Source organism: Phaethon lepturus, unplaced genomic scaffold, assembly GCF_000687285.1.
Source record: "Phaethon lepturus isolate BGI_N335 unplaced genomic scaffold, ASM68728v1 scaffold294, whole genome shotgun sequence".
NCBI classification, from domain to species: domain Eukaryota; kingdom Metazoa; phylum Chordata; class Aves; order Phaethontiformes; family Phaethontidae; genus Phaethon; species Phaethon lepturus.
This window is the reverse complement of record NW_010533723.1, coordinates 1-18,322: the sequence shown is the minus strand read 5'-3', so window position 1 is coordinate 18,322 and position 18,322 is coordinate 1. Positions and strand designations below refer to the sequence as shown.

The following is an 18,322-nucleotide window of genomic DNA, read 5'->3' as shown; positions in this document are numbered from 1 at the left end:
ACATGATCTTAATCATCAAAGGCCTATACACCTATGCCTAGTTATAACCTTTACCTATAATTATATATTGGAAATAGTCCTTGTCTCTGCCCGCTGCTCTTTGCCCCATGTGTCGCTCTTCTATAATGAAAGGTTCATTCCAGGTGTGTCAGTCCAATACTGTATCCATTTCCAGTTATTCACCTAAATACTTGTTCTGGTTTGGAGTAAGAAACCACAGGAAAGTACTGTCATTAGAACCGACCTTACCTTCATAAGATCTGAAATGATCTATAGACCATACCTTGAAACCGTATTCATATGCGAACACTTCCATGTAAGCGGCAGAATTGTTTTCATTGACATGAAAACCGCAAACTCCTGGATTGCAGTCCAAACACCAACTGTCCTGGGAGCCTTAAGACTGTTGCTTCACTGGAGGTTTGAGCTTGTCACTTCGCCTTTCTGCCTCAGTTCCCTCATTTACAGCTTGAAATTACATTTTCCATTTGCTTCACAAGAGGCTCCCAAGGACCGCGTAATAAGTATAAAAAGATATATATTCAAATTTTCAGCTACTCAGTGATTTTTATATGATTACATAAAGCTCTGAATAAAAGCATTATGTAATAGCAACTGTTATTATTAGAATTAAAATGAATGTTTAAGCTAATACTGCATTTGATTGTGTAACTAACTGCTTCATAATTAGAATGTGTGTTAATGCAGCTTTTTTTTCTCAAGACAAAAATGCTATTCCAGGTTATTGACAACAGTATTGTTTGGCACTTTCAACAACTTCACTAGACAAACAGCTCATAGCTGATAACTTTGAGGACATGGAAAACAAAGGAAAGCAGTGCAGTTCTTCTGGGAACAGACAACATCTTCCTCCGGGTTTGAACAAAACCACACGCGATGATCACAACCTCTGGATGCTTCAGTGCTATAAATACCAAGTCGTAAGTCAAAGTCTAAACTTCTCAAACTTTCTCTGCTGTTGTGTCAGCAGAATAAAATGCTAATGCTTCTGTAATAAGGAAGAAATTAGTCAATCGGGGATTAAAAAAAAAGGTTTATATGGTAAATGTATGGTACTAATTTAGGTTACTGAAGCTGGCAGCCAAAGCTGTTCTAAGGAGGGTGGTATGAAGTTTCAGGTTGATTCTGTGGTTCCCTCCCACCACCTTCCAGCATGTATATAAATTGTCAGCTCTCCAGACCCTTTGCCAGTTCTCTCTTCTAGACTTGCCAGAAGCAACAGAGGACTAAAGATGAAGATTTTTTTCTTATTCACCTTTTCCACTTTTATGTTGTCTGCTTTTGAACAAGCAGCTGCTTCTGCTCACTATGACAAGATTTTAACGCATAGTCGAATAAGGGCACGCGACCAAGGGTAAGTAACTGGATTTTATTTCTATTTTTAAAGGGAGCTTGTTAATCTTTATTCTCCCCTTTCTTCTCACATTACATTAAATGTGATTTTTCACTATGAATTCTGACTATCATTCAAGTAGATCCTTCTTTTTCAATTAGTTCTACAAGAAATGTTCCTATATAAAAAGCTCTCTGGGGAGTTTCAAAAGGAGACAGAATACTGTTAAACTTCATAAAATGTGAAAAAATCTAAAATTACCATTTCTCAATTAATAAAATACAGGCATTTTAGAATCACTGAAGTTAATTACAGTTCACAATTAATGCAATGGGGCATCAGCTGTGATTAATACATGTTTTCAAATATTTGAATAGAGTTGACACATATTCCACAGCATTTGGTCTCTTTACTCCATCCTAATGAAAATCATGAACTCTATTTAAATGCTTTCTAACATGGGAATATATACTGGGAGCCCTTTGTAAAAATTCTGTTCCCACTAGAGCAATGCAGCAAGCTGCTCAGCAGGGTACTCAAAAGACAAAGCTTACAAGCCAGGCTGCTCAGGGACATGGAAATAATTTGAACAGCTGGTGTCAGGGAGACACATGTCTAAACATTTTCCTTCAATCTTCTTAAGTAAAAGCTGTTCTGTGAATAAGAATTGTTTACCATCCTATCTTCCTTTGTTGAATTCCCTCTGCCTGCTACACACATACACGCAGCGTCCCTGAGCTTTTTAAATAAAAATGTTCACTGGCTGCTTTTTAAATTAAAAAGCTCATTGACTTCCTACTGTTGTTAAAATATATGTCTTAACTTTTGAACTGATGATTTTTTTTTTAATTGTAGAGTTATAAAAATTAGTGACAAAGTGCCTTTGCTCTATGGAATTTGCCCTTAAGAAATTCCTCCTCTGTACTCTACCACACTAAGGAAAAAGTATTCCTTGTTTGAAATCTGTGACTCCTTTTATTTACATGCCAATTTACCCTTTGGTCCCCAGTAATTCCCAGAATGTTTACATAGGTGTCTGTGGTACTCCAAATGGTTGGTAATCAAAATAGCCGATTGATTTACGGAAGACAGGGTTTCCTTCTACATGAAGAACAAGGCACTTTTCTTCCCCATCTCCCCATGACCTTCAGCTGCACAGATGTATACGAGACAAAAACGTTAATGAAAAGAGCCTGATGGTATTCGCAGCTCAGTCCCTGGTGGCTGGTAATTAATTCACTTTGCAGGGGGAAGGGAGAAGTGTAAGGCGCATGGAGACCTGACTAGGCACAGCTGGTGACTGCTGCCCATCAGAGACAGAAGGCCAAATCAGAACGGAGGGGAATCTCCTGTCCCTGCTAGGAGGGTAGGCTTGCCAAGGAACCCAGCTGGGCAGTCCCTGGAGCTTGCACTGTGATTGCTTAAAAACACACCTGCCCGGGAAACTGAAGCCAGATGTTAATTTCTTACTCTTGCTCAACAGAAATGGTATTTGCTGCTGTTTTATATAAACTTTTCCAAAGATGTACAGAAACTTCTTCTTTATATATTTCTCACTTCCCACCCATAGCCCAAATGTCTGTGCCCTTCAGCAAGTTATGGGAACAAAAAAGAAATACTACAGCACCTGCAGAAACTGGTACCAGGGAGCCATCTGTGGAAAGAAAGCGTAAGTATGCTCTGTTTCAAAACTATTCCCCATTCATTGAGATAATATAATGTACGATTAGAAAACTCTCCTTTTCTCAGAGACAAAATAACTGTTTGTTTCAAATGCAGACACAGGAAGAATTCAGTTCATAACTGTACAGGGTTACAGCTTCTCTTTACTGTTGCCAAAAACTATCACAAAAGGAGTGGAAAGCCTGAAAATGACAGCTTAATATAAGTCTTTTTAAAGTTTAAGAGGTTTCAAAGTATTAGTTTCAACAATCCTTCCCTGAGTTAAGTATTCACAGATCCATTTTAAACACAAAGATATGAGGTTAAGTGGCCTACCCAAAACCGCAGAGGCACCTAATAGGCCAGTTGTGAAAAGAACTCAGGACTAACCCGCAGAGCTGTGTGCTCAGACCCCACCTCTCCACAAAGAAAAAAAAAATCAAAATATACTTGTGGATGCAGATTAAATCTGGGTGAGTTTGGCATTCTTCTGTATTTTTGTGTGTTCATTTCGACTGTCACCTCTTCTCAGAATGCAAGTCATTGCCTTCTCTGGGACAAAATGTCAGAGTCACTACTGACAGCCATAGAGCAGCTTCAGAGTGTGAACACATACAAAACCCCCAGTCCTTAACTTGGTCTGCCCCACTTGTCTCAGTCTCTATTAAATTACTTAATTCTGACATTGCTTACCCAATACAATAAACTAATGTTTTTCTCATGTACCACATTTTCTCTTGCTGTTATGCAATTATTTGGATAAATTTCTCAGCAGGTGTCACAGGAAATCATTATTTTTATTTTCCCATTATTCTCTTACAGAGTCCAAATAGGTACGGGTGACATTTTCAGAAAGGCTTGAGTGAACAGGGAGTCCAGGCTTCAGCTGCAGCCCCATCTTCGGGTTTTAGGAGTCTTTTAGTGAAAGCCTATAAAACTCTTCCAAATGCCTAAGTAATATTTAAGTACACAGTTTGAATAGTCACCGAGAGATTGTATACACTAAGATACACAGATGTTAAGTTATATTGATACGTGGTGCAAATTATATATATGAGGAACTTAACTCCATTTAAAGTAAGATTTGTATTTAAAACTTTCCTAATGAGCATCAACCACTGTTTTAGATGTTAATGTAATGTGGAATAGAGATTTTTTTCTTATATGCTAAAGGCTTCCTTAACAGAGGCTAATATGGAAGAAAAATACCTACAGTGTTAGCAACATAAGCCAGTTGAAGATGACTCCCTTTGCTCTTAAATTACACTGAAAATGTTTTTCTGATCAACAGTAATTCACTAAATAAACTAGGAAGGAGAGCTTGAACAAGTGACCGATCATTTGCAGTTAGTTAGTCATATTTTTATTCTCCTAATTGTCAAAGGAATGAGTAAATAGGATCCACATTTTCCAGTCCATTCTTCATGTTTAAAAAAGTGTTTCTAAATATAGAAACAATAAATTCTGGGGGGGAAAAAAGATATATTTGACTATGTTTAAACAATTACATATATCTCCCATTGAATCCAAGTAAGCTCTTATGAACAGAATACTTTTAAGTTAAAACTGTAACTCTAAGACTTTGTAAACTTGTATTAAATTCATTGAATGTTTTTTTATAGAGAGTAAAAAAATTCTCTGTCAACAAAGAACTAGATGCAGACACAATCTGGGTGTGTGCTGGGGAATGGTGCGGGGCACAAAAGATGATGCTGAGTGTGCATGCAGCACTAGCAGTGCTAAAATAGCTACAGTTTCTCATGCTCTCATCAGTGCATCCATGTATATGGCACTTCCATAATTAAAAAAGTATCCTTTTCCTCTTTATTTTTTTTTTCATTTTTCTTCAAAGCCAACTTTACATTTTGTTTCATTTTTCATCTGGTTCAGCTGTCCTGACTGACAAATGATTATATTCATAGTTCTTCTTGACCACGATCCCTATACTTACTAATATAAAACTGATTAAGACTCCCAAGTGATTATTTATGTGAGAGAAATGCCTCCAGTAACTATTTTTGCACTGTTAAAATCAGAAATGTAAATCAGATAGTAGACAGGCAAGGACCTGAAATGTGCTTGGATTGTGGTTTCTATTGCTCCTGTTGGGCATCAGAGGCTTTGCATTGAGATTCCTGAAAGACGCTACATGTCATAACATGTGATGTGTTGGAAAGGATCCTTAGGAAAAAGACTGAGGGAAGATGTAGTAGGAGGAAGTTTTCTTCCATTTTTCCATCTTCCATCTTTCTGAGAATATATTTTCGGTGCTCTGACAGCATACCATAAATTAACGGAGCTGAGTTATACTTCTGACACAGTGAGACACTGATTCCAACACACAGTCCTGTCTTTCAAGTACTGCCATGGCTTTAAAGACTCAACTCTAAAGTCAGTCTAGACATGAAGAATGATACGATAGCCCCACCAGAGCTGAGGAAAAGACCGGATTTTCATGGGCCAAGCTGCCACTCTAAGCTTTCTGCTGTTGTAAACTTTATTGGTTACTGATTACTTACTTAAGGAGGCAGAAGAAAGGAACAGCAGTGAGTTAGAGTGGACGTAATGCACATCAAAATGAACATGCTACTCAGACAAGCAATCTGATTATTCTAAATCCCCAGAAGTTTTTTTGGAATGTAATTGACTGTCTGGAATCCTAACCAGTCTCCCCCATTTTGATTTTGGCTTTGTTTTTATAAGCAAATCCAAACAATTTAGAACTCATTTTTCATAAAAATTGCAGATTTGTATGTATTTTGTGATGGTAATAATGATATATTTTCAGTCAAACTAGACTGTGTGTGGTCATTTGCCCCACCTCTTCCTGTTTTCAGGTACCTATGATTTCAGGACCCATAGGTTACTGTTTTTATCAGAATCTTTCCTTCTCCGGGTGACATTACACTACTGACTTCCCTTTTCTTTCACTGGACATGCTGCAAGTCACCTAAAATACTTAACCTTTTGAGTAAAGCCTGCCATACCACTGACTTCTTTGGCACTACATTTTATTCCCCTGTAGACGCATTGGGAAGAAGGGTATTTCTTGAAAATGACTTAGACTGCAACTTGGATATTCTCAAAGTCAGTTTTGGAAAACTACCTACTCCTGTGGTTTTATTCCTAGATAGATGTCATGTCTCCCCATGAGAGAAAGTCTGCTCTCAGCCCAAATCTGACAGGGAATTCGTTACTTTGCTGAGCTCCAGAAGTAAAATGAGTTATGCAGTGATAGATACCTTCATGTGTCAAGAAAAATAGTTTGAAGCAATAGGCAGTTTGGACTCATTGAACTAAAGTCAGGTGGTGATTTTGTTCTCTTCACTGACTAGAATTTAGAGGAATGTAAGCTGTAAAGCATTTTGCAGAGACTGTGTAAAGCCCCAAGCAAGAAGCCTGCTACAGCCAACCAGAAGACATTGAGCTGTGAGGCTGGGTGGACTTGGGCATGAGAGTCTACACAAAACTATCACCCACCTTCTCCCTCCTCTTTTAACACTCCTACCATTGTACAAGCACTCACAGAAAAAGGCTAGAGGGGGAAAACTGTGTGTATGAGAGTAAGTTGAGTCATAGAACTCCTGACGTTTTTTTGTGGCTGCAATAGATCATCTGTTATAACTTAGCCTTAGCTGTTAATGGGATTTTTATACTCTTTGTACTCAAATCCAAAATGCAGGCATGGCTAAAGAGGTTACTGTAATAAGAATGCTAATCCAAAGGACAATGGCTCTTCTCATGTTAATATCTCTGTGTTAACAAGTCCTCTCTAACTTGTATATATGATCTATAAAATGCTAATTTAAGAATGCTTTTATTATTGACACTTCCTCTCCACTGCTGTAATTTTCCAATTGGGATGCAAGTTAAAGATTTGCTAAAATCAGTCTATTGGACCAGAAGTCTTTCCACTTTCTGTAGTTTCTCTGTAGTATTTCATGTCCATGCCAGCAAGGAGTAGAAACAGATGAGTCACAGAGCTGATCTGAATAAACTGAAAACTGTCTCTGTTAGCCAAGAATAACAAGGATGTAAGGTAGTGTTACTCTGCTCCTTTTTCCTGTGAATATTCTCCTTTAGATGAAGTCAAAATAATTTTGTGCTAAAAAAACCCCAACAACCAAAGAAACAAAAAAACTCACCACAAAACAAACAAAAAAACCCCCACCAAAAACGTCAACAAGTCAAGAATGCAGCATTGCTTGTTATTCAAGTAACTTCCTTGGGCACCATCTTATATTGAACTAGTAGGGAGATACAGATGAGGATAACTTATGGTGTGAGATGGTACTTCCCCTGTGTACCGTGTCTATATATGAGTGGTGCTGAGGAACTGCATCTTGCACTGTTTTATCTGGTTCTAACCTTATCATGGAATCCTCCATACAGACCCCTTTTCTCCATTCTGTCTTTCTCACTGCATTTTGAGCACAGCTGATACATAGACCTTCTAATTGCAGTAAGGGAACATGAATACTGTACGTAGGAACTTACAGTAACCTTTGGTGACTGAAAAAAAGCCTGGGCTGTACATAACAAATTAGATGGTAAAAAAGGCACTGATCTTATAATGTTTGGCTGAAGAAGCGTTTTGTTTCTTAACTATGTTCTTCAGCCAATTTTCTGCCTTTCATTAATTGTGTCATTGTTGGATATGGTAAGAAGACTAAACTTGCCATGTCTTATTCTTTGCTTATAACGCAGCTTCCTCTTTCCTTTTTCCAAAAGCTAATGAAGACTGCAATCTTTCATAGCTGCTTATGGGGCAGCAGGGGGAGATACTTTCTGTTCCATGGAAGGAAAAAATATTTTCTCATGACAAAGCAGTTCACACAATTAGGAGAGCATTCTGATTCTTATTCTGCTAGACGGTTTTCTTTAATCAGACTTTTTTTTTATTAGCTTCTGGCAAGGATGCAACAAGGAGGTAGAGTATAAAGTTAACTTCCTTATTATTCAGGAAATTTGTAGCCTAAACTGTGTGCTGTTCTTGCATTCCCAAGAAATAATTATTCAGTGAATTGCTTTAAAGAAAGAGATGTATTAAAAACAACTATACAAATTCTTTCAATATATGGCTTCTCAGTTGAAAAGATGCACATGGCAAAAGGGTAAATATGTCATATGTGTATATGTATATGCGGGAATGGAGACAAAATATTTTCATAGTACAGAGAAATTAAAAACTAAGTGTTTTTTAGAAAAGTCTTTAATCTTCAGCTCTGTTAGATTGCTGTCAATAATGGAATTATAATTCTCACTTTTAAAATTCATGCTTTGTAATGTTATTGTTCCTCCAGTCTACTTTCAATTTTGAATCTCTTCAAGTAGTTTGGATGTTGAAGGTCTTAAGTCCAACTTTTCATTTGAATAAGCTGTTCATTTTAATGTTTGTGGTTAATGTTTTGTCAGTTTTAGTTTATGAAGAATGAGAGAAGTGTACTCAGCTGCCACCAAGGAGTCTACAAGTTAAAAGCTGGAATGTAGTGGTAAAGACTCAGCAAAAACCTTCAAGGAATTAGTGTTCAGAACTCTAGCAGTGCCAACATCAGCCACACCCAGAAAAATAAATCTCCTATGTAAAACCATGATGGCAATTTTTCCTTGTCATTCACAGTGTGCCATGATTTGAAAAATAATATCTGAAGTCTAATATCTTAAAGTTTATGCTTCAGACTTGGTGAGATCATATAATCTGGTGACATTCCCTCTCCTGAGGAGCCAAAATCAACTCTGTGATAACTTTATTGAACTTGCACTTTTGTATAAGAGAGAAGAATTTGTCAAGCAGATCTATGGTAGAACTTCTATTTCTGTCATATTAATTAAGAAGATGTTACATCTTGTAAGACCATCAATGCTAAATTGAGTGTTACAGTATAGAACTATCAGTTAGCCCTGGTGTGCTGTTATGTATAGCCTATAAGTATTCAATTTAGAGAATATTTTATTGACAACATTATATAACAGTTCCTGATACCTGGTATTGCTAAACTCTATGTCTGCTGTGATTATATACTCTTTTAACACTGTTTTTGATATCTTGTAGTCTGGTTTTCATCCTCACTACATTTACCAGTGAACTTTCCCTTGTGTCCATCCATCCAATCTTTAGTGACTTCCTTCTCTACAACCTTCTTTATGTCTGTTCTTAATTAGTTCGCTCCCTCATTCCTGAGCTTCTTCAAAGTCTTCCTTGAAAAACTGAGGCTCTGCCATGCCACTTTCTAGCACTTACAAAATGACTGCCCTCATTAAGTTTAAAGTCAAAAGCGTTGTATTTAGTAAAATACAACAAATTTGTAGTCTATACAGAAAAGGTTGAATGATTTAACAAAGCATAAAGATCTGGAGAGTGTGTACTTAGCAATGAAAAATTAATAATAAAATTTAAAAATTAAGCTCAGCTAAAATTAGTATACGTTTGTCCTGTATCTTATTTAATTTTGTTTTTCTCTATATCCCACAGAACTGTCTTATATGAATGCTGTCCTGGCTATATGAAGATGGATGGTATGAGAGGATGCCCTGCAGGTACAAGCTTATTTTCATATGGATGAGTCAGTGTGTGAGAAGCATTACAACACATGAGATTTTCAAAGGTGGTCATGAGAAATTATTGTCTTTTTTTAAGAATTACTGTCTGAGAATACACAGCTTCATTTTCATTTGCCTATAGCCAACACAGTTGAAAATCAGCCAGCATGGAATTTGATCATGCAGATCTATGGTAGTTCAGTTTCCCAGCTTCTTCCAGTTGCTGGATTGGAGAGGAACAATAGTGTCTTCAGTTCCCAAAATGACAAATAACTTGTATTCTTATTCCCATCACACCCCAGAATAACCTAAAGAATACCAGTGAGGTCAGAAACCCAGGACATGAGGTGTGGCATATCTAAATTCTATTTATTTGTTTTCCTGAGAAGACTTGAATCTTATTTATTACAATAGTCTTATAGGCTTTAAATAAACTAAGAAGGAGTGAAAATGAAGACAGGAGGTCTTGATCTCTCCTCTTTCTGCTATTCTGTTTTACATAAATAAAATTAATTGCAGCAGGGAAAAGTAATCTCAGAAGGAAGCAAACAGATGTGTTCGGATGGTTTTTGAGTATGTTGACATTGGAATTTTAATCCAAGCACATTGTTTTAATATTAATTTAAACTATTTCAGAAAGGCAATACTATTGTCTGATCAAAAGAAACAAAGTAGATTTGATTGTCAGAAACTGGATGACTGAAGAGTTTATGGTATTCTCATCTCATGTTTGTTTTAGTTGCTCCAATTGATCATGTATATGGTACACTTGGTATTGTGGGAGCTACCTCCACACAGCAGTATTCTGACATGTCAAAGCTGAGAAAAGAGATTGAGGGACGAGGATCATTCACTTTCTTTGCACCAAGCAATGAAGCCTGGGAGCAACTAAATTCAGTAAGCGTGTGTGCATGCATGTGTTAAAGTGTGTTTCTCTTTCAGCTAACGTTTTAGCTGCCACAGCTAGTCTATGGTAAAACAGACAAGTAACAATACTGATATTTTAGATATAAAAGGACATTACACAAGTTATAATAAAATAATTTGCATGTTTAACATGCATTGCTGAAGCTAGAGAGTCTGATTTTTTTCCCAGAAGTACTAAGTAACTGTGTGTGTTTCTTATTTAAGGCCTTGCATGACAAATACTAATATTGTTAGTGTTATTAGCATAGTTTTGGGGAAAATGACAGGAATTCCAGCAATTGCATGATGTAGAGTATAATACTTTGTCAGTGATTCAGGTCTTCTTTTTTTAGTAATGTTTTTAGTTAAATAAATATTGAATAAAAGCTCCTCCAATGACTTGTCTGTGATGTGACCTCTGGTCTTCTATTTGTAAGCAAATCAGACTAAAGCAGCATTTAAGTAGAGACAGATTGATAGGTATCAAAGTTGTGTCTCCTAATAGAAAATATCCATTGTTGAACATACTGATAGGGTTTGTTAAGATAAAGCAGTATGTACATCTTTCTGACTGAAAGAATGTTTTGAAGCTTATAATAAATTAAATTCCTTCCTTCTTCAGGAAATTCACAGGAATTTGGTTGACAATGTAAATATTGAACTGTATAATGCTCTCCACCACCACATGGTAAACAAGCGCATGTTGACAAAAGATCTTAAGAATGGCATGACTCTGGTGTCTATGTATAATGACCAGAAATTGCTTATTAACCATTATCCTAATGGGGTAAGTCTGTTCTTTTTTTTTTTTCCCTAACATAATTATTCAGTTATAGCCATTACACTTTCCTTTACTTCCTTCCACCGCTAAGAAAATGTTATAGAAGGTTTAATGTCTAGCAAGTCAGTTGCCACTGACAAGAAGAAATACATTTTCTCTTGAAGAAATTTTGTCTGCTGTGTAGACTAATCACTAAGAATTAATGAACATGTGCTGTTTGCTGTTCTCATTGTTCCAATGAGAATGAACTTTCTTCCTAGAAGACAAAGACTTTTGTGGCCAAAATATATGTTCATAGTAAATCTGACAGCAAAATCTACTATTAATCTTCATGTGTTTACAAAATAATATTAAATCAGAACTTTTATTTGAATTGGAGTGCACGGTAGAAGCATTTAAGATTGCAGGGGACACATGCATTATCTGGCTGGAAAAAAATTCATTTTTATAAATGCTAGAAATCTCCCAGTCAAGTCACTCATATTTGTTGCCTTAAATGCATTGAAATGTTTATGTTGGATTGCAGTTTGCATCAGTAAAAACCAATACAGTCACCATATTAACCAGATATGGAAAACAAATCTGAATAATTGCAATAAGAAATAAAACATGAATATGTAAACAATGTAGCCTGAATAAATCTGCTGCTAGCTTTCCAGAAGCTTAGTCAGCCTTTCCAATCTTACGAAGTTTTGCTTAATAATTAAAACAAAAACTGAAAGAACAACAGTGAATATATAATGTACAGTACATACATGGCCAATCTTCAAGAATCATATTCCAAGTATATGGTCAAATTAATGCTTAATCTTCTACTGCTTGATTCTTCAAATATAGGTTGTTACTGTTAACTGTGCCAGGGTCATCCATGGCAACCAGATCGCTACCAATGGTGTTGTTCATGTCATTGATCGTGTCCTGACCGCTGTTGGAAATACCATTCAAGATTTCATTGAAGTTGAGGATGATCTTTCATCTCTTAGAGTAAGTGGACAAAAATAAAGATGCTTCTTTGGTCTTCCTGGTTTTTCTTCTTTATTTGCTATTTATGTATGATACCTGGAAGTAAATTAAGAATTCCAGCTAATATTGCAAATCTAGCTATGTAAAAAGACAAAGTATATTTTACATAAAGAGTGTGCTTCTGCTCTTTTGTGGATCAATAAGACTTCATCGATCGGACAGAATGCATCCCTGTACATAAAAACGTGCATCTTCTCTTCAAGCACTGAGGTAATGAAACATATGAGCATAGGTTATGGTGCCAGATAAACAAAAATGATTTCAAAATGAATGATAGAAAATGGTAAAAAAAACCCAAATAAATTCCAGAACCTGGTTTACAGCAAGTTTCAGAACACCAATAAACACATGTAGGAAGGATTTTTCTTGCAGAGAGTAAGCAGGGTCTTTTCTGTCCAAGTTTCTAATTTCTCCTTCTTCTAGACTCACAGAATCACACAGAATCACAGAATCATTAGAAGATGTGTCTGCTTAGTGTAGTGGGTTTTCATGCTGCACATGTTTAAAAAAAATGCCATGGTTTTGCAAATAGCTCTTGTCCTTTGCCCTCCTCCATCTCCTCAATAAATACAAAAAAAAAATGTAAAAGCAGAGGCAGAAAGGTGGAAAAGACCCTCTAAATCCTCAAATCCAGTCCTCAAATGACAGTTATACGCAACCACATCATTTAATCCCTTCAAAAAAATTAATATAAAAGACAACTCTTTTTAGTCTCCAGTTGATAAAGAAGCCCTCTCTATTTCATTTTTTCCTATGCCTTCTTTCTTGTATTACTTCTTTTTGGGCGTAAATTTTGAGAACTTTAAACAGACCTAGATAAGGTCTTACCCATTCCTTTTATATTAACTTGTGTACCTCTCTAAATCTGCTTGAAAAAAAACTTACTGGTTTCCAGGATACATGCTAACATCATGCTTGTTTTTCTTTCACTTTGCAGTCTGCCTTTCTGACTTTTAAAAGGGTGAAGTCCCTAACACGTACACCTGCTAATTCCTCTGTGTGTTCCTCTGCACTTCATACTGCTTTAATGATTTTGGCTCCAAAAGCAAATGTGCTAAGGAAACAATTAGACAAAATCAGCCCTGAAACTCTAATATGACATTTCTTATGTTGGTTATTCCCATCTTCCAGTTCACCAGTTTCATATGTACTTTATGTTTCTGTCTTAGGCTGAGCTAATAATATTTCATATTTAACTGAACAAATCCTTTACTGAAGTCCAGATGTGTTCGATTTTACATATGTTCTTTTTCTAGAAAATCTGCTCATAATTTATATTGGTATACTCTATCATATTATGCTTTTAATACATCATATATTCTCACAATATCTTTAATTGGTTTTCCTGCATTGTTCTTTTTCTTCAGTCTTTGATTCTAATGAGGACAGGTTGCAGTCACCAAAGAAATATATATTGTTACAGTATTTTCTTTTAGGATTAATCCAATAATGGAAGCACCCAAATTGTGACATTGTACAGAGGAGATTTATAAGCAATTAAGAAGATTTATTTAAGAAATTAAAGGGAAAATATATGTTTATAAAAAATACTGAATTGGGTTTTATTTAGTTCAGACTGCTTACCTATTCTTCATTACTAGACAGTAGAGAATTTTTCATCAATTATGTTAAACTTTTTTAATGTCCAGAGCTGAGTAACACTTTAGGGAATAAAAACCTGGACATATTTTTTCCTGGCCTCAAAGCCTGAAATAGAATAGAATAGAATATTTCCATTGGAAGGGTCCTACAATGATCATCTAGTCCAATTTCCTGACCACTTCAGGGCTGACCAAAAGTTAAAGCATGTTATTAAGGGCACTGCCCAAAATGCCACTTAAACACTGACAGGCTTGGGGCATCAATCACCTCTCTAGGAAGCATGTTGCAGTGTTTGACCACCCTGTCAGTAAAGAAATGTTTCCTAACGTCCAGTCTGAATCTCCCCTGATGCAGGTTTGAACCATTCCCACATGTCCTGTCCCTGGATACCAGGGAGAAGAGATCAACACCTCCAACTCCGCTTCCCCTCGTCAGGAAGCTGTAGAGAACAATGAGGTCACCCCTCAGCCTCCTGTTATGATTCAAAACCTCCTCTCTACATTTAATCAAATTAAACTTGTATTACATACACTTGTAATACATCTTTAATTATTATTTTGGGGCAAATTATTAGCTTTCATAGCCTATTGCTTTCATCTAATTTGTCAAAACCTATATGTTCACATTTTTCATTTAAAAATTCAGGCCATAATAATAAAAATTTCTGCCTTGTTATCACCTCTATCAGAATTTATTGATTACTGGGTGTTAAATTAAGGAGGTAACTTGGTATATAAATACACATTTTTCCCACAAAATTAATTTTCCTTTTCTTTTTGTAAATTAATTTTTTCATCTTTCTGTAACACTGATCTCAGCCTAACATTAAAGTGCCTGTGGGCACTAGGTGAAACTAGACAGATAATGTATTTTGGTAATATTTTAAATAACCTATGTTAAAAAACAAATTTATTTTCTAGGCTGCTGCCATCACGTCAGATGTCTTGGATATTCTTGGAAGGCCTGGTCATTACACACTCTTTGCTCCTACTAATGAAGCTTTTGAGAGACTGCCAAGGGGACTCTTAGAAAGGATCATGGGTGACAAGGTGGCTTCTGAAGGTATGTAACATTTTTTTTTGCAAATGAGAAATACAGGTGAGTAAATCAGGAGGTCGAAACTACATTATCTTAGTAGCTCTGAAATTAAGCACCTGTACTTTCATAGTTATTTCTTCCGTCTCTGATTTTTCCAGTTACCTAAAAATTCAAATTCACTGAAAACTTCATTTCCAAAACAGTTTAAAGGAAACTGTGAAAATACAGGTACTCTGGTGTTTCTAATAGTTCAGCTGGATAGTTCCAATAGAGATTGTTGCCTCTAGAAATGCAGAGTTATCTGAATGTGGGACTCTGTCATAGCTTTCTCATTAACAGCTCTTTCATAAAAAATTTGACATGTTCTTGTAAAAGGCAAGTTCTGCCAGAATTTATAGTATATATTCTGACAAACTGTAACAGCCAGCACACTTATTCTTCTGAGAACTACAATAAAACTAAATAATAACTAAATCAGTTTGTTATGTGAACGGTAATGTAATGGACCACTAAGAAATGGAAGGCTATATTTCTATTCATTTGTGAGTTCCACTGCACTAAACAAGTCTCTATCATTTCATTATAGCCTGATGAAGTCACTGTCTGGTATCTCAGTGGAGATCTGGGCTAATTTTAATGTGAGACAATGACTAAAAATGGAATACTGAAATAACACTGCATTTTTGTTGTGGCTTATTATTTTTTTCAGTTTGCTTTCAGGAATTTTTGGATGATTCTTTTGGTACCCACAGAGGATAGTACACTGAATGTCACTTATATAGTAAGGCATAAGAAAATATAAATTGGGAGCTGACTTTCCATAGCCTGTAGAGTTGTACTCAGAGGTCCATTTGGAGCATATCATCTGCAGTCACTGAATTATACAGTCTATTCCATGCAGATATGTCCTAGTTTCATCTGGGATAGAGCTAATTTTATTCCTAATAGATGGTATAGTACTGTGTTTTGGATTTAGTACGAGAATAATGTTGATAACACACTGATGGTTTTAGTTACTGCTAAGTTGTGGTCATGCTTATACTAAGTCAAGGACTTTTCAGACTCCCATGCTCTGCCAGCAGGGAGGTGCACGAGAAGCTGGGAGGGGGCACGGCCAGGACAGCCGACCCAGGCTGGCCAAAGGGATATTCCTTACCATATAATGTCATGCCCAGTACATAAACTGGAGTTAACCAGGGGGTGGCAATCACTGCTCAGGGATGGGCTATTGATCACTGGGTGGTGAGCAATTGTTGCATTGTGTATCACTTGATTTTGTATATTCCTTTATCAGTAGTATTGTTACTATTACTATTATTTCCTCTTCCTTTGCTGTTCTATTAAACTGCTTTATCTCAATCCATGAGGGTTTTTTTTCTGATTCTCTCCCCCATCCCACACAGGTGGAGGGAAGCCAGCGAGCAGCTGCATCGTGCTTAGTTGCTGGCTGGGGCTAAACCATGACAAGATTGCAGCATAACCAGTATAGGTTTCGTAATATAAGGGATGCCAAATATTTTTGTCCATAGAGGTTGTTTAGAAGCCTATAGTATCAATTCTTATATAAATAAATTCCACTAAAGAATCTATAAGAGCAAATAAGCAAATATGCTAGTAAACTATTAAAAATAGTGTGATGTAATAGTTTATCTCACACTTATATGTGTGGGATATATGTATATGAGTATGTGTTCAAACACCTATATATGAACTTCCTGCTCTTTTCTCCACAGCTCTCGTAAAGTTCCATATTTTAAATACTCTCCAGTGCTCTGAAGCCATCACAGGAGGAGCTGTCTATGAAACCTTGGAAGGAAACACAGTTGAAGTTGGTTGTGATGGTGAAAGTCTGACTGTGAATGGAGGGAAGATGGTGAAACGCAAAGATATTGTGACAAGCAATGGCGTTATCCACCTCATTGATGAAGTGCTGATTCCTGATTCTGGTCAGTGCTGTCTATGAAAAACTTCTTACACTGAAGATGTTTCCTGCAATCTTACCTAGATTCCCTCAAATATAGTGTTGTGGATAAGCATGGAGAATCCAAATCAGGAAAAGGACTAAATTGCATGTTAAAATAACTTTTCTTATTCCTTTATTTGCAGCCAAGCAAGTCATTGAGCTTGGGGGTGCCCAGCAGACTACTTTTACAGACCTCGTGGCACAGCTAGGACTGGCATCTTCTCTAAGACCAGAAGGCCAATACACTCTCCTAGTACCTCTGAATGGTGCTTTCTCAGGTTAGTAGCCTTAAAAGATTATGCTCTGGATGTCAAAATAAACAAGAATATGTGCTAAACTGACAGCTTTCCAAAGAAGCCCCACTACTTGTTCTAAGTCACAAGGAAAGAAAGCCATAGAGAAATAGATACTTCATCCTTTCAAAACACATACCATGCAGAAAGACAAAACAAGCCTAACCACCAGGCTGCACAGCTTGTTTTTAGTGGTATCATTTCTTAATGGAAATAATACCACTAAAATAAGATACAAAATATGCACAGACAGATTGTGGGAAAGATATTAATGAGCTTCCAGTTCCCTTAAACTTTGCATTACTTGCATTAGATTCACAATGTATTTTTTCTGAAAAACTTCGTACAAGAAGATTGGTATTTTTCAGTACATTAAAGTGGAGAGAAACTGATACAAATATACTATAAACCAGGTGTTTGCGTATATGTAGACCACATGGACATCCTGCACTTCCCCCAAGAATTCAAATATTAACTCACCACCACAGAAGAAAATTTGGAAAGGTTTTGAGGTGTACATGCAGAAAGGAGAAGTTGTAATAAGAACTTCATCAGTAATTCAGAAGATGGAGCAGGCCCACATTTGAGTCACCTGCCATATTATTTATAGTAATTAATCAGGGCTATGTCAAAAGTTCATGTCTGAATTTAAGGAATGGCAATTTACAGAAACTCTTTAACATTTCTTTTTTCTGTTTTTCTATACATTTTCTGTGTATACAGATCTGTCCAAAACTTAACTCAAGCATTTCAAAGAAAGATTCAGTATTTCCATGGCCTTTTAATGTAACGTCCACAGTTAACTTTATTTGATCAAAAATTCACTATATAAATAGCTATATATTAATATCTAAATGGCTTTGTAGATGACACCTTAAGGATGGATCAACGCCTTCTTAAAACAATCCTGCAGAATCACATTATAAAAGTGAAAGTTGGGCTCAATGAACTGTACAATGGACAAGAGCTGGAGACAATTGGAGGAAAACTGCTTAGAGTCTTTGTGTATCGCACAGTAAGTGAATGGGGCTTTCTAACAATCCCAACTATGAAAATTAAGAGTCATGAAAGAATGAAAGAATAAAAGACAAAGCTGAATGCACCCTCCAATTTTTAATGATTTTAAATATTTTTTATATTTTTATATTTTTTATATTTTT

At 36.2% G+C, this 18,322-nt stretch overlaps 1 protein-coding gene across 1 annotated transcript; it reads left to right on the top strand.

Annotated features, from left to right (window-relative positions):
* Window positions 1-1,218: 1,218 nt before the first annotated feature.
* Window positions 1,219-18,246, top strand: POSTN (periostin, osteoblast specific factor). The gene is made up of 10 exons (XM_010285269.1): window positions 1,219-1,375; window positions 2,925-3,023; window positions 9,489-9,553; window positions 10,296-10,453; window positions 11,085-11,249; window positions 12,081-12,227; window positions 14,789-14,930; window positions 16,640-16,852; window positions 17,013-17,147; window positions 18,029-18,246. Exons 1-10 carry the CDS (start codon window positions 1,254-1,256, stop codon window positions 18,244-18,246), a joined length of 1,464 nt encoding a protein of 487 aa, XP_010283571.1. The 5' UTR covers window positions 1,219-1,253.
* The last annotated feature ends 76 nt before the right edge of the window (window positions 18,247-18,322 follow it).